At 36.4% G+C, this 20,682-nt stretch overlaps 1 protein-coding gene across 1 annotated transcript in view; it reads right to left on the bottom strand.

The window, feature by feature from the left end:
• Window positions 1-20,682, bottom strand: part of TNKS (tankyrase) — a 150,462-nt gene that overhangs the window by 5,746 nt on the left and 124,034 nt on the right. The window contains exons 15-26 of the mRNA XM_084877032.1: window positions 18,584-18,749; window positions 16,891-17,110; window positions 16,495-16,604; window positions 15,243-15,431; window positions 12,978-13,215; window positions 12,302-12,384; window positions 10,923-11,043; window positions 9,621-9,718; window positions 7,972-8,046; window positions 6,496-6,601; window positions 5,761-5,947; window positions 2,378-2,534 (exon numbers count right to left, since the gene is read on the bottom strand). Coding sequence (XP_084733158.1) covers window positions 2,378-2,534; window positions 5,761-5,947; window positions 6,496-6,601; window positions 7,972-8,046; window positions 9,621-9,718; window positions 10,923-11,043; window positions 12,302-12,384; window positions 12,978-13,215; window positions 15,243-15,431; window positions 16,495-16,604; window positions 16,891-17,110; window positions 18,584-18,749 — 1,750 coding nt within the window. The remainder of the gene's footprint in view (window positions 1-2,377; window positions 2,535-5,760; window positions 5,948-6,495; window positions 6,602-7,971; window positions 8,047-9,620; window positions 9,719-10,922; window positions 11,044-12,301; window positions 12,385-12,977; window positions 13,216-15,242; window positions 15,432-16,494; window positions 16,605-16,890; window positions 17,111-18,583; window positions 18,750-20,682) is intronic.

The following is a 20,682-nucleotide window of genomic DNA, read 5'->3' as shown; positions in this document are numbered from 1 at the left end:
AGAGCCAGGTGCCTAAAAGAGAAAACCCCTGCTCACCTCACCTAGCACAGTGCTCAACAGAACATGTGTTATATACAAGTTTGTTAGATGAAAGAAAAACTCTGCTGAACCAATTTCAAATTCATCACAGATCATGTAACCCACTGATTTATAAGGAGAAAGGGGGAGATATGTTGAATCACCAATGTACAGGCAACAGTTTGAAGATAATTTTAAAGCCATCCAAATATGAAAGAAATGATATTTACACTAATAACATAAAATACTGAAAAGCATATGGTGAAATAAAACTGAAATTACTTATTTATATCTGTCACACAAATGCATTTTTTAAAGTCATAGGCATAAAAATATAATCACATTTATGAAATCATTTTATTTTTGTTGAATGCTTAGGTTTACATTTTTCATTGTGATTAGACAGTGATGGGCACCACAGGTTTTTTTGTGACCATCACTGATTATATTAATAAGAATTTTCAGAATTGGAATTACTGAGTCAAAGTGAACGTATTTTCCCTAGAAGTCTGGAGTTTCTAATAAACAAAACTTTGATAAAGTTAATCTTTGGTAGCTTTTAAACCTTTTTATTTGGTCTCACACATCTAGAGGAAATAATGAACAATATAAACAGACCCAGAGAAAGAGAACCAGTGATCAGACTCCCAAACCTCAGAGGGAAAATAAGGGGGGATGGGGGTAAGAGGAAGAGATCAACCAAAGGACTTGTGTGCATACATATGGGCCTAGCCAGTGGCCATGGACAACGGGGGGGGGGGGGGGTAGGGGAGGCTGGGGGGGCATATCTAGGGAGGGGTTTGGGATGGGAATGGGGGAATAAGGACAATTATGTGAGACCATAATCAATAAAAAAAAAAATAAAAAAAATTAATCAAGAAAAAAAAATAAATGTAAATCAGTTTGTATTGTAATTTAAAAAAAAACACACCTTTTTATTTGGAAACAACTGCAAACTTACACATTAAGTTGCAAAAATGAAAATGGTACCCCAAACAACTGTATACCCTTTACCCATATCCATTTATTATCATGGTTTTATATATCCCTAATGCTTTATTATGTACACCTCCTCCTATCTCTGCATATACCAGGTAGACAGATAGATACACAGACACATTTTTTTTTTTTTCCTGAACCATTTGAGAGTAAGTAATATATATATTTTCACGGTTCTTTATCCCTAAGTAAGCCAGTATTTATTCCCTAAGAAGAGAGATATTCTCTTATATAGCTGGGGATGGGTGGGAAGAATTAACTAAAGAACTTGTATGCATATATGCATAACCCATGGGCATGGGCAATGGTGTGGTGAAGGCCTGGGGCGGGGAGCTGGCTGGAGGGATCAATAAAAAAAAAAGGGATAACTGTAATACTTTTAACAATAAAGGTAAACTTAAAAAGACAAAAAACAATTTTATATTGCTAGACTTCTATCTACCACCTACATTCCAATTTTGATCTAATTTGGGGGCAGAACATTAAATTAGTTGTTCTGTCTCTTAGGTTTCATTTAATCTGGAAAGTTTTCAAAGCCTTTCTTTGTCTTTTATAACACTGATGTTTTTGAAGAATCAGTCTTCAACATTTTTTATTAATAGAACACTCCTCATTTTGATTAGATGAGGTTATGCATTTTTGGCTGGAATACTGCATGAATGATGTGTCCATCTCAGAATTCACACCTAGAAAGAAGCACACTCTGTCTATCTGTCCCTCATTGGTGATGTTAACTCTGATCTGGTCAGGTATTGCACCCCCCTACCCCCGGGGGGAATTTAAATTTTACCCGGGGGCAGGGAAAAGAGGAGGTGGGACGACTGAATAATGGGCACCAATGAAGAAAAATATCTGATTTTTTTCTCTTTTCTAATTAAAGACCATGTAGATATCCTTCTCCTGGTTAAAATCCCCTAGATTTAGCATCCATCGATGATTCTTGCCTGATCTACTGGGGATCGAGCCTGCAATCTGGGCATGTGCCTGTGACAGGAATCAAACCCCGGGCCCTTCAAGTCCACAGGCTGACCTTCTATCCACTGAGCCAAACTGGCTAGGGCCCCATGATTTTTTTTGAGCACTTCATTACTTTCTGGCATTCCAGATGTACCAGGCTCACCTTGTTCCTGTTCTGCCCTCTTGTTCACAATGTTACTTGGCTGACAGGTGACTGATGGGTTCTGTGTGTAAAGCTGATGCCAAAAGAATTTTGATATCTTCATTCATGATTTGAAGCAATTAATGCTATCAGAATATGAAGTAGGTGTTTTACTAAATGGCTTTCTTTAACTCTTACCTGGTCTAAATATACTGTATTGTCGTTTTTAAGAACTGTAAGCTTATCTGATGAGTAACATACCTGTTCTCCTCTGTAGATGACGTATTCGGCGTATGCCAGCCCATTCACACTTGGTCTCCCAATGACTGAGTGATGTCCTGGAGGGGCATGAGCCATTTTCATGGTGCTGAATTGCAGAAAGGATTTTCCAAGGGTCACTCGACAGAAAAGCATTTGTCTAAAGGAAAGATGAAAGCAATGCCTTGAAGGAAGCTTTAAATCTTGAAATATAATTGTTAGGTTTATTGATTTAAAAAAAATTCTAACACAAGACAACAAGCTAACTTAAATGTCCTTTCATATTTATGAGTAGAAAAAGGATGGATTTGACACATTGATTTGTCATAAAGAGTAGGCTCAATAGTTACCCTTTAAGTTTAAAGCAGTTTTGGTGTGGTTTAGAAATCAACCATAAAAAATACCTGGCTTGTTTTAACTAGTGGAAAAGGAAAAATACTAGTGAAAACCAAGTGCTTGTATGGAATGGTAGGAATAAAGTGAAGAAAATCAGCAAATGGCAGCAGCAACTGAAGTTAAGATATGGTTTTACTCATTGTGAAAAAGTAAAAACTTGGATGAGATAAATAATAGTAAGAGTGGCCGAAACCGGTTTGGCTCAGTGGTAGAGCGTCGGTCTGTGGACTGAAAGGTCTCAGGTTTGATTCCGGTCAAGGGAATGTACATTGGTTGCGGGCATATCCCCAGTAGGGGGTGTGCAAGAGGCAGCTGGTCGATGTCTCTCTCTCATCGATGTTTCTAGCTTTCTCTCTCTCTCCCTTCCTCTCAGTAAAAAATCAATAAAATATATTTAAAAAAAATAATAGTAAGAGTGGTTCATATTAAAAATAATACTTGCTTAAACACAAGGCTGACAATTACACTATCTGGGCAAAACATTAATTGGAGCAGATGTTAAATATTATAGAGGAGAAGAAAGGTTGGCAAACATGACCCATGCGGCAAATTTAGTCTGCCACCTGTTTTTATAAATAAAATTTTATTGGATCACAGCCACACACTCATTTACATATTGTCTATGGCTGCTTTTGCACTATAAGGGCAGAGTTAAGTCATTGTGATAGAAATCATATGTGGCCCATTAAAGTTCACCAACACTTAATATAAACAACATATAAACTAAACAGTAAGGTTGGACACACTGTTAAAAATAAGTACCCTGTTTCCCCCCAAAAATAAGACAGTGTCTTATATTAATTTTTTCTCCCAAAGTTGCACTAAGTCTTATTTTCAGAGGATGTCTTATTTTCGGGGAAACACGGTAGTTATCCTTCAAATAGTTTTTTAGTAAAGAAGTCTGATCTTTGCAACATGACTGTTCAGAGATATTACTTTCAGCCAATTAAACATTGTGCCATACTTAGTATAACTGGGTTCTTCCTAGGCTGGCTGTTTTAGTGTGATGCTACTGATGACCCTCTGGGATGCTGGCTTGGTTGCAACTGCATTTTCTTGGACCCAGAGAAAGGGTTTTCACCACCATGAGAGGGAGGCTTTCTGAGCTCCATACCCACATTATGGCGGCATCATGGTATCACTGGGCTCTGCCCACTAGGCCAGCTGGGCCCAGTGCCAGGGCCACGCCCAGTCCATATGTCACACAAAGCCTGACCTGACAGGTTTGCCTCCTACCTTCTGCTTCCTGCCCCAGAGCCTCACTTTGCTGCGGAGGTAGGAAAAGCAGCAGGGTCTGCCCAGCGGCCCACTGGGCTGCAGGGGGTAGTGCACAGGTGGGAGTAATGGCTCCAGCCTGCTCACCTGCTTGCCTTGTGCATTGTCCTGCATTCCACAGATGCAACAACCCAAAATGAGGCTTGAAGGAATTACCAAAGGCCTGTGGAGCGAATGTTGACCCAGGCAAGACAGGAGCCAGCAGATAAATTCATCTTTTCTCCCACGATGTTCTGTTCTGAGATGTTTTAGTTCATACGGCTTCTCTGAAGATGTCTCCTGGCTTGAGCAACCAATTGCACTCGTCCTGAAACTGTGCCCAGCTCCCAATGAGCCTGTCTGTCCTGCCTCCTCCTGGACCTCACTTCCTGCTTCCCTGGGATTGCACTTCCAAGAAAATGCTGGCGAATAAACTTTCGCTTCAGGCTGCTTCTAGGGTATCCTGGCTAAGGCAAAAACCGTGTTTCTAATTTTAATGAATGACGGTTCATCCTCATCTAGGTTCACTTTTTTTTTTTTTTTTAAGCATTTTTATTTATTTCAGAGAGGAAAGGAGATAGAAACATTAATGATGAGAATCATTGATTGGCTCTTGCACGCCCCCTATTGGGGATCAAGCCTGCAATCTGGACACATGCCCTTGACTGGAATCAAACCTGGGACCCTTCAGTCTGCAAGCCAATGCTCTATCCATTGAGCTAAACAAGTTAGGGCCTAAGTTCACTTTTATAGTTTATTTTGGTTCCAGAAGAGTTAGGTTTAAAGCAACAAAGAGAAACTTTTGCGTGTCATGTATTCTTGGGAAATTTTGTGTGTTACCAATCACAGCAGACTAATGAAAAGAAATTGCTTTCTGTATATATGGCATCCATCTTAGAACTGCTGACCATTACAATCTGTTTCAATGTAACGGAAAGTGGTACGTTTTAGGTCAAAAATTATAATGAATTTCAAGGTTTATGGGTCTTTTTTGAGGTTTTAACTGAATTACAAGATTTCTTATTAACCCAATTTTGCAAAAATAAATATATTTGATTACTTTAAAGAGAAATGTAACAAACTGCAATCTCTGTAAAGTACAATTCCTTGTATATTTTCTATTGGCAAGGAAGGGGGTAGAGAAGGGAATAGAGAAGGAAAATTTTTTTTCATTGGTTTTAGAGGGAGTATACTATTCTCTCCAATTTCTGAGCTTTAAAGTCCTTTTTAAAAAGCTAATATTCATTTGTTTAATAGTTCCAAAATTAATATTCTGAAGTTGGACTTTTAAAGGCCAATTATATATCCTGTATGAAGACATTACTAGCAATATCAGAAGCACATTAAAGGTTCTACTTGATTATAGAAGTTGTCTCTTAGTTCAACATGACTTTCTAGTCAGAGCTCCAGGTTCTTTGTCCTCAAGAAATAATTCTGACCCTCTTCTTGTTGATTCTGAAGCAAGAAATGTGAAGCCTAAGGAAGAAGCAGCCAAGATGGAGGGAGATTCATTGTAATCTATGATTGGTTGACCTATATCTGGTTTTATCACCATTAATATCAGCCCCGTTATCATTGCTCCTCTTAGGGTTGGCTGATCCAACTATACCTACCCAATTTCCAACCTGTCTGACTCATTAGGACTAAGACTGAGAATAACTGTGGCTTCTGCATAGCCTGAGAAAGTGTTCATAACCCGAGGACAGCAACCATTCCATGAAAGCCAAGATGCTCACCTGTGACATATATAACATGACCGATCTTTGTGCGTGGGGCAGCCTGTTCCTCCTCCAATCCCATAAACATACTGGTTGCTTTTAGAGGAGTTTTCAGCAAAATAAATCCCAGCTCCAAACATTCCTCCTATGTATGCATGTCGCTCATCAAACCCTTTATGAATAATGGCATTAATGAAAGGAGAACCTAAAAGTATAAAGATAGTAAAATTAGTTTTTGAATTCTTTTCTAAAGGATCAAGTAGTTACATACTATTTAAACTTGGCAGATTAATATTACATTGTTAATAATACATAAGTAGAAAGTTTATTTTGTAAGATGTCTATTATACATAAATTATCGTGTACTAGAATCTTATCAAGGACCCCTGGTGCTCACCAAGCAAAGATGTTGAGGGAAACACCTTGGTGGCTGCGGGGACTGGCGTGGCCGCAGCAGTGGGGTGGTGGGGCTGGCGTGTTCCCCTGATCAGCCCAGTTGCCTCCCACAGAGGGAGGCCAGACTGCACCCCACAGGGAGTGGGTCTAAGCTGTCAGTAGGACATCCCCTGAGGGCTCCCAGTGTGTGAGGGGACATGCTGGGCTGAAGGACACCCTACCCCCCGCCAATGCATGAATTTCGTGCACTGGGCCCCTAGTTTTTAACATAAGATGAATATAGTCAGTAACATAGGCTTTTCATTCTGCTGGGATCTGTGAAAGCCCGAGGGATGTAATTACAGGCGTGGTACTCACCATGAAATAACATGCGCTCATTGTGATGGTTGTGATTCTCTTCAGACACTTCCTTTTGTCTGTGACAGAATCGTTCCCTCAATTTCTTGTTGACAACTTTTTGAATCTTTAAGAATACGGAAGAAAGAAGCCATTGAGTGTAATGTACGTTAATTGGCAGTTTATGATTTCAATTAAAAGTATGTTTTTCTAGAGGAAGGTCCAATTTTTGTTTTGTTTGCTTAAAACATCATTAAAAAACTAGAGGCCTGATATACAAAATTAGTGTAAGGGGCTTGGCCCTTGCAGCCCCGGCTTCATCCAGAAGGTAATCCGGAAGGTCTTCCAGATGGTTGTTGTGCTACTTGGTCTAATTAGCATATTAGCTCTTTATTATATAAGGCGATAAAGATGCCAGGTTAGTGTAATTCAGTTGATAACCTGGTTTTCAGTGAAATACTTAAAAAAAAAAACTTTATTGTTGAAAGTATTATATTGGTCCTCCTCCCCACTCCCCTATTAACCTCTTAAGCTTGCTCCTCCCTGCATAGGCCCTTAATTGTCTGTGTCCACAGGTTATGCATACAAATTCATTGATTGATCTCTTCCCACCTACCCTCCTCTGCCTTCCCTCTGAGGTTCAACAGTCTGCTCATGCTTCTATGACTCTAGGCCTATTTAGTGACATAATTTTCAGGTATGGTTTTTGTTTGTTATTCTGCACTAGACCTGGCTATACCTCAGAGCAACCTGAGGAAGAGGTGGAGAAAAGAAAGAAAAAATGAAAGGAGGAAAAGGGCATATCTATAATACTTTCAAAAATAAAGATACATAAAAAAAATAAAAATAAAAAAAAGGAGGAGGAGGGAAGAGATTATTTCTAGACTTCTCCCCAGACTTATTGAGTGTTAGGATACAGGGGGCTGTCAATATGTATTTTGCAAAAAGCTCCCCGAGTAATTCTGATGAGCACTGATATAATTTCCACAGGTCTATTAACCCTAAGGATTAAATCGATTCTCAACAGGCTTTATTCATCTTCATGATATCACTTTGGAAAAAAGCATATAGCAGTCATCTATTCCATATTATTAATTAAGAAACTGAGATGAGGAGATATATGCATTCTGATATAATCACTGACTCAATTAGTTGGGAAAATCCAGGCCTTTATTGCTACTTTGAAATGATGATAAAAATGATTGTCAGCTATGGTCTGAATTGATGGATGAGCAGGGAATCGCATCACCATATCAGCATCACTAATACCAGCTAACCTAGCCTTGTGTGTGTAGCTTTGATGTTTCCTGGGTATCTCGACTTCTAATGAGGGTTAAGACTGTATCATAGTGAGGAGGGTGACACGTGACTGCAGGGCAACTGGTGAATGATCATCCTTGATTTGAAAACATAACTTTAAAAACCAAATATATATTTATATTTACTTTTCTGAAAGCCTTGGAATCCAATTTCCATCCTGAAATTTAAAAAACTTACTCGAATGACATTGTATCTATTGAAGATGCCGCCGGCATTACCACCATCTCTGTGTTCTCGAATTGTACTCTGCATCTACAGAATAAAATAAAATAACTTTTAAAAATATGCCAGGGTATATTCTAAAGATACTCTTTCTGTTGTCAACTTCTATTACATTTCTTCAACATTTAGCACTTATAAGTAAATGAGTCACTATAAATTGATCAACAAGTTTAATATATAAGTATTTGTGGTGAGAAAATAATCATAAACATAAATATCAAACAGCTACATTTTCTTTTCCTTTTTAAATAAAAGCTTTGAAAGATTTTTCAGTAAACGTAAGGGAGAAACAAAACATCACATTAAGTCCCCTACATGACTATTTAATGTTATTGAGAATGGAAGCAACATTGTGACTAAGTCAAACTAAAACTCCTCATATTCTATTAATATTTTACTATTATACAGTAAATACTAAAAATAAACAAAGAATTTTGTAGAAATCAATAATTTTTGTTTTTTAGGTGAAATATTTCATATTCTACAGACCAGTGGAAGTTGACTATCACATGTAACTAAGTGGAATAACTTCCTTCTCAATACTACTCATCCTTCTTCCACTTTCCAAATTAAAAAGAATTATTATAGAAAAGTAAAATGTTTTGAACATCTAAATTTTTTATAGAACCAACTCAAAGGGTTAATGCTCTAACTCACCACTCCATTTCTGAAGTTACTTACCACATTTTGACATTATTATCAGAATTTATTAACTACTAGGAGATTAGGAAATAAGACACTAGGAAACATGACACTTTCCTGAAAAACTGGCTCAAGGATGAGCTGAAATACTAGCCTAAGGTAACTGCCCTGAGTTTCCGGAACGGGAATAATAAAAGCACTAATTAAAAAGAAGAAAAACAACAAAAATGTAGGCTTGACTTTCCATGCAAAATAATTTATTCTGTGTTAGAGCGAGGCAGAAGCCATTGGTAGAAAGGGAATCTCTATGGCACCCTTCTACCAGTAGGTTCGGACAAACTGCCTTACTAAAATCATTGTGATTGAAGAAATGAAAGGTGACTCCAGTCATGAGGCATACTTTCTATGCATATGTGAAAATTAGGCATATTATTTTATAATCATGTTCTGTAACACTTCATAAAAATCAAGTTGAAAAGATATTTGCTATCTAGGAGGCAAGATCCTTCCTTACTCCATATTATTTTTAGGTAGCATTTCAGAAAAAAAAAAAATAACATATATATATATATCTATATCTATATCTATATCTATCTATCTATCTATCTATTTATATCTATATCTATATCTATATCTATATCTATATCTATATCTATATCTATATCTATATCTATATATATATATTCCTAACAGGGTCCTTACTTACATGGGTTTCAAGAAAGTCTACAGAATAAAAAGACAGATCAGAGCCATCCACTGGAAACCCTAGGCTCACAATGTGAAGCCATGTGGCAGAATTCTAATCCATAGTCCTATTCTTATTTTGGCAATATTCCTCCACAATGGCTAAGGGAGACAGAATAATTCATAGGCAAGTGTAAGTCAAAGTGAGACAAGCTTCCCTAATCTCCTGGAAAAATAGGTTTCAGGAAAAGATAACTAAAAATTCTGATGTACATTACCTCTTCTTCTACTGACTGATATTCCTTATCCTCTGGAGCAAGATCCAGCAAAATAGTTCCCTGATTAACACAGTGAAAAGTCAAATAAGGGTTGGTGCCTGCAGGGAAAAAAAAGTTAACATAGTTAACAGGAGTCCACACTATGCAGGTTCTATTTTAGGGAAGACTTTGTCATAAGTAATTGATATTTTAAAAAAAGTCTAAACTATTTGCATTTTGAACCTAATATGTACAATTATATAAATCAAGTACATCCAAAGACATGTGAATAATGGAGATATGTTTGGGCATCAATTTTATCTGTTCTTAAAGAGTCCCTAGTACACACAGCAGGGTTCAATAATTACTTGTCTAATTAAATTTAATCATGAACATTCATGAAGTTATGTTTGATACAAAAGAGAAACACACTGTAATTATAATGTATTCAGGTCTAAAATATAAGAATTATCCTTTTCTAAGAACTCTGTGAGATGACTTCAAATGGTCACTCATAGTAAGTTTAAAATACATTATTATTATTAATTTCATTATCCTTGTTCCTTTAATACAGATAAGTAAAAATGACTCAAGATCAAAATTGCTAACATTTAGTTTCATGTCATTCTTGCAATTGTATGAGTCCTGCAGACTAATTGACTAATTCCAATTATTTATTTTTTTTCCTCTTGCTTTCCTATAGCGGAAGCACTTCTAACAAATAGAGAAACGATAAACACAGAGGAATACAAAGAACAAAGATAGGAGGCTTGCAACAGCAAAGTGTGATGGCAAAAGACAGAGCTGACAAGTGTACGGGAGGAAGAAAGATTCAAGGTGAGGAAAAAGAGGTCAGATTATGAAAAGTCATGTTGTAAATGTCTGACTTTATCCTAAAAGTAACAGGATTCTGTTGAAGGGTTTTAAGCAATGAAATGATATGACCCCAAGTCATGTTGAAAGGAGTCTCCTGGTAACATTTCAGGGAAGGTACAGAAGGGAGGAGAAGGTGAAGGTTGAAGATAAGCTGGAAGGTGGTTGTGATATTCTAGAAGAGATGATGGTGACTTGGATTAGGTCACAGCAGTGGAAAAGGATAAAAGTGTAGATTCTGGAGACATTTAAGATATAAAGTTTGTGAGTGAGGGAAAACTGACTCAATTCCAACTAAGGCAATTAGAGGGAGAGCAGAGCCAGTAGGTGGGATGGGAAGGCAGTCGAACATATGAGCTCTGGGGTCAGACCACCTGAGTTCAGATGCCAGCCCTGATATTTATCTTGTTACCACAAACACCTGAAATTAATTTTTTCTGAATAGCTTACCTTGTTGTCCACCTAAGAGTCTTTCTACTCCTTTAATTAGTTTATGGCGGTGTCCATATGCATTGATACCTATTTCTTTCAACTCTTCATGACCCATATCAGCCAATACATCTAAGGTAATCTGAAAAGTGAAACAAAATTTTATATAGATAATCCAAAATTACCTAATTCTTTAGTTGACTAAAAGTAACTGTGACAGACTCTACAGCCATCGAGTGGCAACGTTCTGAATGTACAGGATGAAATCATGGCTGACCACATTTCTTGAGGGGTGAACAAGCAATTTTCCAGCTCAGAAAAAACTGGTTCTGTGACCATCCAAATACTACTTCACAAGATTAGCCTTTGATTTTTTCTTTCAAAAAAGAAAAACTGGAAAACTGAGAAATCTTTTTACAGATACCCCTTTTTGAACTCAAATGAAATACTTTTCATCATTCCATAGCTTCTCTACCTTTACAACTTGTACACAACATTTAAAAGACTGACAAATTAGGCCTGGAGCTCTTTTGATTTGATTTTTATTGTGAGAATGAAATATTATATAATGAGTCTGATCTTCTCAGTACAACAAGCATTCATCACTCAGTCTTTGGAAATAATTTGCTATACTGCTCCTAAATGGCCATTTAAAAAATAATTGCTCCACTGCACAAAATGGGCTATTCACTTCCAATCACCCAAAGGAAGTTTTCAGCAGCCTTTAAAAAGCAACAGTTCTATTGTAAAATACACATCTTTGAGACAAACAGTTCATTATATAGTAGGAACCTTTATATGTTTAGCTAGATGGGATTTTAACATAATTTGGAACCATGCACAAGGTTTGCATTATTGACATCCCACTGTTTTCCTTCGAAATATTCTAAATTCAGTTCAAATAAGGAATGATGTAAAAACAGGATTTAATATCTATGTGGTAGCTTTAATTCATACAATGCTTAAGCTTTTCTGAATTAACATGTATAGTACTTTTCTGGAAGAAGCAGAAACCAGGTAAGCAAATTACAGTATTTGTTCACTATATAGCTCCAATCATAAAATAATTACCTCATTTGTGCCTCACAATAACCCATCATAATGAGATGAATAAGTGCCAACAATTTTTGGAAAGAAAATAATGATTTAAAAAAATTCTTTTAAGGTGGTTTCATGGTCTAAGTTATGACATGTAATCAAACATATTACACCAGACTGCTTATATAGAAGTGACAAATAATGAAAGACTCCCATAATCTGTTAGACCATTTTGGGGAGAGATATAAAATACTGAATTTCTCCTGGTTTCCTTAGAAATTTATTGGTATAAAAACAGCAGTTTAGAAGAAAAAAAGGAGTGAAAAATAACTCTTAATATTAAAAGACTCAAGAGAGCTTACCTGTTCTGTTTCAAAGATGTCCCGAAGGTGTTCAAGACCAAGGCTTTTTAGAAATTGGCTGATATTCATGTCAAGACCCGCAACTAAAACAGACAAAAAGTTTCAGAAAAAAGTTTATCAATCTAAAGGAAGTTCTACTATTTTTTAAAGCCACGGCTCTCTGACACTGGTGGCTGTGCAGATATCTTTACATAACATAAAATAATCCTAAATTTCATTCAGATACTTCAAGTTATTTCTGAATTTTGTTGATAAGTAAAAGCAGTTTATCTTCATCAAATCAGTAGTATTTATATTAATTTTAATATTATAGTGCATAACATAACGCTTTTAGTGTAATATTCAACTACTGATATAAAATTCCAAAGTTATCAGCTACCAGTTTAGTTTCATTCCTTAAATAATCTGTTTTTCCTGATATATTCAATAATAAGACTTAGTAATACTATGGTTGGAAATTGTTGTACTGAGACATAAACATGTAACAACGTGCGTGCCAAGACATTCATTCTATGAAGACATATTTCTCATAAGCTGCTGTATATATGAAAACCTACAGAGAGTTAAGATATCTGTAAGTGAGGTGTGCAATGATTACCAATAGAAAAAAAGGGAATCTGTTACATAAAACAAACAAAAGACAAGAACCAAATAAGTATTTGCAGGGCATACTCACCTTCTCCTTCCTTCCTTTCTGTGCCTGCTGCACCATCCCCTGCGTTGGACGCCCCTCCTACTGCCAATTCCGCTAAAGGGACAGTGAGGTTATCTATGCTGCTGGCAGCGGACAGGCAGGAGGGCGTGGATGCTGGTGAGATGAGAGAGGCACTCACTACAGTAGCCTGAGGTTTAAAACAGGTAGGTAAGGCCTCTGGGGGCATGGCATCTATCAGCAAAGCTCTGATATCGTCAGCCTAAAAGTGATACAAAAAGCACAAAAATATACATTTTAAAGTGGTAAGCTTTTCACTAAAGCCGAAAGTACATTGTGACTTTTTCCCCTCCAATAAATGCCTCATTATCTCCTATTTGTTTTTAGTCATTTCTTCTTCTTCCCTTTTCTCATCCACAGCTCTGAAGACTATATGGTTTCAGTAGGTAGAACTGGAGAAACTATTAATTAAAAAAGTATTTCATTTTTTGAGCATTGAATGCAAAGTTTGAAGACTATAATTAAGAACACTATTATATACTTGAAATTTGCTGAGAGTAGAATAAGTGTTCTGGCCAGACTACAAAAAAAAAAAAAAAAAGTTAGCTATGAGAAAAAATATCTACGAATGTGAACTATGTTGACTCCTGAAAACACTTTTAACATTAAGTGAAAAGTGTACACACAATTGTTCAGATTACACATGTATTTAAAGGATATGCAAGTTAATAAAGATGTGAAGAGTTAAAAATATTTCATCTTTCATTTAAAAAAGCACATTTTAGAGTGTTGATTTTAAATCTTTGCTTTAGAATTAGTTTCCATATTTATTTACTGTATTTTGTTTATACTTAAGCAACTACAACAGTTTTTGTTCAGCTATTTAGTGCACATGATTTAAGGCACAATTAAAATCTACTGAAATTTTAGAGGAACAGTACTTTAATTTGGCTAGCTATTCATGAACTTTATAGTTTTTGCCATAACTGGTGTCAGAGGCTGTGTCCGACAGCTCCCAAAGGGCCGGACATTCATCCCTCCCTGATGCATGTCTGTTCCCTTCTCCAGAATCTGGCTTGCCCATCAATTGCTGTGAGAAATAGAATGCAGAGGAAGTGATGGTCTGAGGCTCTGAGCCAGGATTTAAAAGGACTGACAGCTTCTACTTTTCCTTCCTTAGAAGCCATCCTCCATGCTGTAAAGAAGTTTGGGTTAGACTTCTGAGTGATGCATAGCACGCAGAGAGGCCCTGTAGGATGAAAGGCCATCCTGGACACTGCAGCTTCATCTGAGGTCCCGGTAAGGTAAGTGCACAGACAGCAGAACTACCTCACTGAACCCAGTCAGCCCACAGAATCACTGTATTAAGCCACTCACTCAATTTTGGTTAAGCTACTAAGTGTTTTAAAATCATTTGTTACTTAGCAATAGATACATGAAATAGAATGTGGCTTGGAAATGTATTTTTGGCCTAAAAATATGGTTAGATATTGTGAACATTATTAACTCCCAGATTTTCAGAAACTTCAGGAAGATAATGCGTGTTTTAACCTTGTAGTTACATAATATTTAACCACAAAAACATAATTCTTAGTTTTAAAAATATTTCTATAATATATCAGTTTATTTTTCCATCTTCAGAAGAATAATATATTGCCCAGAAGTAATTTTTTTCTAACTATCCCAAAGCCTCAGGCAAATTATCATGAATAACAGTTGCTCTAGAGCAGCGGTCGGCAAACTCATTAGTCAACAGAGCCAAATATCAACAGTACAACGATTGAAATTTCTTATGAGAGCCACATTTTTTAAACTTAAAACTTCTTCTAAGGCCACTTCTTCAAAATAGACTCGCCCAGGCCTTTTTTGTGGTATTTTGTGGAAGAGCCACACTCAAGGGGCCAAAGAGCCACATGTGTCTCGCGAGCTGCAGTTTTTGACCGCAGCTCTAGAGTAATACACCTAATGTAAAAGGCTTAAGATACTTTTATGAGTGTGATTCTTTGAGAATACACTCTAAATATGTATTTTTCTATGATTCATCTTTTCCCTCCAAGATAAACTTGTCAAAAAGAATTACATTAGCTTATACTACTTAGTTTTTCTTAACAGTTTCAAAGTATATTAAAAAAAAGCAAATTAAAAAAATTTCAGAAGGAAGGAAGTCTGTTCTTATTCTAAGTGAAATATGCATTTCAATACTAATGGCCCTGCTAGGCCCTACAATGTAATGTCATCTCTGAAGAGTATAAAAAAAGCAAGTGTGAGAATTTTGAAATGAGGACTTACTGTTGCCAGATCTAAGGGTGTCTGACCTTCTTGATTCTTCATAGTCGGATCTGCTCCATGCGCTAGGAGGAGGGCACATAACTGGGTCCTTCCTTTTTGGGCTGCTTCATGAAGAGGAGTAAAAGCCCACTTATCTGTTGCATTTACACATGTGTTGTATTTTATCAATAATGCTGCTATGTCCACATGCTGAAGAAAAGAAAAAGATGTGAAGAGTTAAGAAAGATTACCGGGCAAAGCTCCATCACATACACTTCCTTTATTTCACATTTCATTCCCTTTAGATCTCTATGAAGACATTTATTCTATAAAAGGAGTATTTACCCTACCCGCCCTCCCTGTATTCTGGACTACATCCTTCCTTGCCTCCTCCAGAATATCAATTCCACAATTATTACTTTATCCTATAGTCCCAATTCTTCATGGGAAAATTTAACATTTTTATTTAGCCTTCTAACATATTCAGGCCTAACTTAAAAACAAACATTTCTCTTCTGACCCACAATCTGGCATCTGGAGTTCTATATCCCAATATGGGCTAAGTGGATGAGCAGACAAGCACAGCAGCGTTCATGCTCTTCCCATGTGATCACTGGGCCTGACGTGGCCCATAGTGACTCCAGGCAGTCAGTTCCAACATCTGGCACCAAGGCAGCCCATACATTCCTCTTCCTCTTTTGGCTGATGATTCGTTACAGTGCTTTGAGAGCATGGCTGTGGGCTTTTAGGTAGTCAATTCAAATTCTATGAGACTATATATACCAATAATTCAACCATTTACTTGGTTATTTAAAAAATGTGGATAAACATAAGCAACCACAATTTCCATACCTACAAAGGATTCCTGGTTTTTATAATTTCTAAAATCTACTTGTGATAGAGTATTATTTGTATCAATAAGTATTAACTGAACAGCCATTACAGAACTATGATCTTCTATAATAATAAAAACGTAATATGCTAATTAGACTGGATGTCCTTCTGGAAGTCCTTCATTCTGGACAAAGCTGTAATGGGCGGGGGACGGGATCAAGGCCCTTGCACAAATTTCGTGCATTGGGCCTCTAGTTGTACTATAAAAAGTGTGGTCCTTGGCCAAAAAGAGAGTTGAGCTTAATTGGGAAGGCTAGAAACATTCTGAATAGAAAATTATAATTGTGCTAAATTATCTACTTATTTCATACATAGTATACATTTAACAAAACAGTAAATGTCAGTAAAGTTTTCTAGACTTGAACTTTAGCATGCTCACCCCATAGGACGCTGCATTATGAAGAGGAATTAAGCCACCTTTGTCTTGGGCATTAACGTCTGCTCCATGCTCTAGAAGATATTCCGCTACTTCCAGGTTATTGTAGCCGGCTGTTAGAGTAAAAAAAGGCAAACATGTCAGTTTAAAGGAAAAAAAATTGTATATAAATAATAAGGATTGGAAAAATGTTAAAGTTATAATACATTTTGCTTTAAAAGCTAATACTATGATTACATAATTAAGAAGCTTTACAGTAAAAAAATTATATAAAATTATGCCAATCAAAAGGATTTTCTAAGTAGTACTCTTTATGCTCAACAATCCTTTCATCTCCCAGGAATCTATATTAGGTACCAAAGAAGGGCAAGGAGGCTTAGGCATGCGCATGATGCCTACCTGCCAGGTGCAGAGGGGTTGAGTTTCTCCCCTGGGTGTCTCTGCAGTTGATGTTCTCTGGGGTGCAGAGTTTTTGCACTCTTGCCAGGCAGCCCTTCTTGGCAGCATCCAGCAAGGCAGCATCTCCTCTTAGTAAGTCCTGAATATCTGTGTCTCCTTCTTTAACCAAATCTAAAGGTGTGTTTCCATCTCTGTTCTTCTTAGTTGGATCTGCTCCATGCTACAAAGGAAAAAAAAAAAATGGGTTTGTACTTTCCATAGTATTTTTCTTCAGGTTTTTTTTATTTAACTTCACCTTCACTCATCCAAGGAAAGTTATCTATTCTTCATGCATTTTTAACAACAGAGAAGTATCCTGTTATATTTTTCAAATTCCCTACTTAGTTAGCAGTATACTGGATCAACTTTCTAACTACTACTTAACCAAAGCCCTAAGTCTAAGGATGGTGAAATGGCAAAATACTAAGTATCTTTTACTTTTCATCCAATATACTTTCACAGACTTCAAACTGTCTTTAGAAACACCGTTTCCTTTTGAGAATAGTCTGAATGTTAATTTTGATCAGATTTCAATTACATAAAGATATTCAGTGAATATCATGAAAAAGAAGAAAAAAAGAGGAAAATACACAAGTAGAAAAAGTACTTAATTCTAAATGCAGAAGAAAGTTTGGTAATTTTAAAATATTTTTATTGTAAGTCTTAACACCTATCATGAAATTAGGTATAAATGTATTAACAATTAATTTGCTTTTAAGAGTTCAATCATACATATACTATAAAATAGAGTAAATAAAAGTCAAGAATATTTATTATGACAGTCTGCTACCGGCCCACTGCAGAAATTTGAAAGATACAAGATAGACAATGAATTCACAGTGACTTGCTAGCCAGTGATAATAGAAATGCGCATCAAATACAGTGTTATTCTCAATACTCATAATAATATATTTGATGCCATAAGAATGGTGGAGGAAGAATTTTATTTATATTTAACCCAGGACAAGTTTTTCTCTAGTTAGAGAGAGAGAGAGAAAGAGAGAGAAGGAGAGAGAGAAGGAGAGACAGACAGAGAGAGAGAGAGAGAGACAGACAGAGAGAGAGAGAGAGAAATACATGTCTGGTCATTTTTCACATCCTTTAAAAAGAACCCAAAATTGTTTAGTTTCACATTAACTACTAGTTCTACTATTTCATGTATAATAAAAAATTTATATAAATAACTTTGTTTAGATTATCTTACATTTTAATTAAAATCTGATTTTAAAATAAAGTTTTTATAAAATATATAGTTTAATAATGAGGAATGAGTTTATTAACAATAATAAAGTAGCCAGTAAAAAAAAAAAAAAAAAATCAAACTTGATAAAAAACTTGTTTTTCTTTAAATGTTTTCTGATATTAATACTGTAAGTATTAGATAAGCAATGCAAACTAATTCAACTCTTTCCAAAACCTGCCTTGATGAGCTATAATTATCTGAACTTAATCAAATCAGTTCGAAGGTACTTCAGACACTACTCAAAGCTATGCACGTATCGTGATACCACACTTAAACATCCCCCAAAACGGAAAGGGTAATCGTCTCTATAGCACTTATTGTACATAACAGAATTTACCTTGATGCAATTTTATATACTAACCAAAAATAAATATAATTACTTTATACTTTATAATTTTTAAAATTACATACTTTTAAAAGGAGCTTGCAGATTTCATATTTTCCTTTAGCTGCTGCTTCATGTAGAGGGGTAAATTTCCATAAGTCCGCCACATTGACAGAAGCCCCATGCCTTACTAAAAGCTCAGCTACTTCATAGTGTCCATATGAACAAGCATTATGAAGGGGCACCAGACCACTAAACAGAAGAAAATTATTTTTAAGACATATGATAAACCTTTTGAGTTAAAATGATACTTATGAAAATAATAATGAAATTTTTCTATGGCATCGGCCATACTAAAGACTCACTTAGAAAATTCTACTCTGGTCTTGAAGATATAGTCATCCATTTCCAAGTGAGGATTAATAATTTTTAAGATGTCCCTTTCAATATAAAGACTTTCCATAGTTTCTTGGTGAAAGACATAAATTTAGCAATCCTTATTCTTAAAACACACACACACACACACACACACACACACACACACACACACACACACACGTTCTATCCCAATACTTTCTTTTTATTTTATTGATTTAGAGAAAGAGAGGGAGGGAGAGGTTAATTCTTGTATGTGTCCTGTTAGGGGATGGAAATGGCAACCTTGGCATATTGGGATGATGCTCTAACCAACTGAGCTAACTGGCCAGAGCTTCCATCACAATATTTTTTAAAATATATATATTTTATTGATTTTTTACAGAGAGGCAGGGAGAGGGATAGAGAGCTAGAAACATCGATGAGAGAGAATCATCGATCACCTGCCTCTTGCACAGCCCCTACTGGGGATGTGCCTGCAACCAAGGTACATGCCCTTGACTGGAATCGAACCCGGGATCCTTCAGTCCGCAGGCCGACCCTCCGTCCACTGAGCCAAACCAGTTTCGGCCCATCACAATACTTTTAATTTAGGTTTCATGTTAACAATATAAAGCAACACTACAAAGTGATTTTAGCAATAACTACTCAATAATTAAATTTATCATCTCTCAAATGTTCTCTCATCTGGGTTTTCCTAATGATAACTGCAATCTTAGAAAATATACAATGCAATTTAGGTTATTTATTTAGGCAAATTCTACCTTTAGGTGTTTTTTGTTTTTTTCCTGTGCAAAAGTTTAAATATTTAGGTGCCAAGCAATGAAAACTCAAAATCTAAGTGACAAAGAAACTTAAGTATTTGTTAAAGAAGATCATTATGTGAACCATAAACTCCAGTCAGATAAGAGAATCTAGCTGCCTCATTATGAGCAAACTATTCTGAGAGGATTCTACGTTCTGATGAGAAGGCAGCTGATAGTTTAAAGCAGGGGTCTTCAAACTACGGCTCGCGGGCCACATGCGGCCCGCAGAGGAGTCTGATCCGGCCCGCCAGGTTTTTTGGGCAGTGAGCGCAGCCGAGGTGTTACAGTAGGAATTAGTAGTTCATATAGTCCGGCCCTTCAGCTCTCTGAGGGACCGTGATCTGGCCCCCACTTTAAAAAGTTTGAGGACCCCTGGTTTAAAGAGACCAAAAATGTTCCCATAAAAAAGGTGCATCAAAAGGGTAAGTTTTAGTTGCACTTAAGAAATGGAACAAACTAGGTACAAGTGCCTTTTTATTTAGAGATCATGCTTTTTTCCCCTTCTTTTTAATGTTTTGAGATCAAAATTCTAATTGCTAAAAATGGGCAATATTAACAAATGTTGCTCTCCAGAACACTGTAATATTTTGAAAGAGCTAGTGATAGTATTACTGAATACTTATGTCTGGTGTGTCCCATAACAGTTAGTTGAAATCTAAGTTGTATGGTTTAATTCTACAGTATTGTATAGAAAGGTGCTTACTTATTTATATTTTGAGATGACATGAAATTAACACAGAAGCAGCTCATTTCAATTAAAACTTCCTCTTGCATTTCTAAATAACTTTCATGGTTACTTTAAAAACTCTGTCTAGCCCTAGCTTGTTTGGCTCAGTGGATGATAGAGTGTCAGCTTGTGGAATATAAGTTCCCAGGTTCTATTCCGGTCAAGGGCACATGTCAGGGGTGGCGGGATTAATCTCCAGTAGGGGGCATACAGGAGTCAGCTGATCAATGATTCTCTCTTATCACTGATGTTTCTATCTCTCTCTCTCCCTCTCCCT

This window comes from Pipistrellus hanaki, assembly GCF_964339955.1.
Source record: "Pipistrellus hanaki genome assembly, chromosome: 3".
NCBI lineage: Eukaryota > Metazoa > Chordata > Mammalia > Chiroptera > Vespertilionidae > Pipistrellus > Pipistrellus hanaki.
The sequence above is the reverse complement of the archived record's forward strand: the minus strand, read 5'-3'. Positions and strand labels throughout refer to the sequence as shown.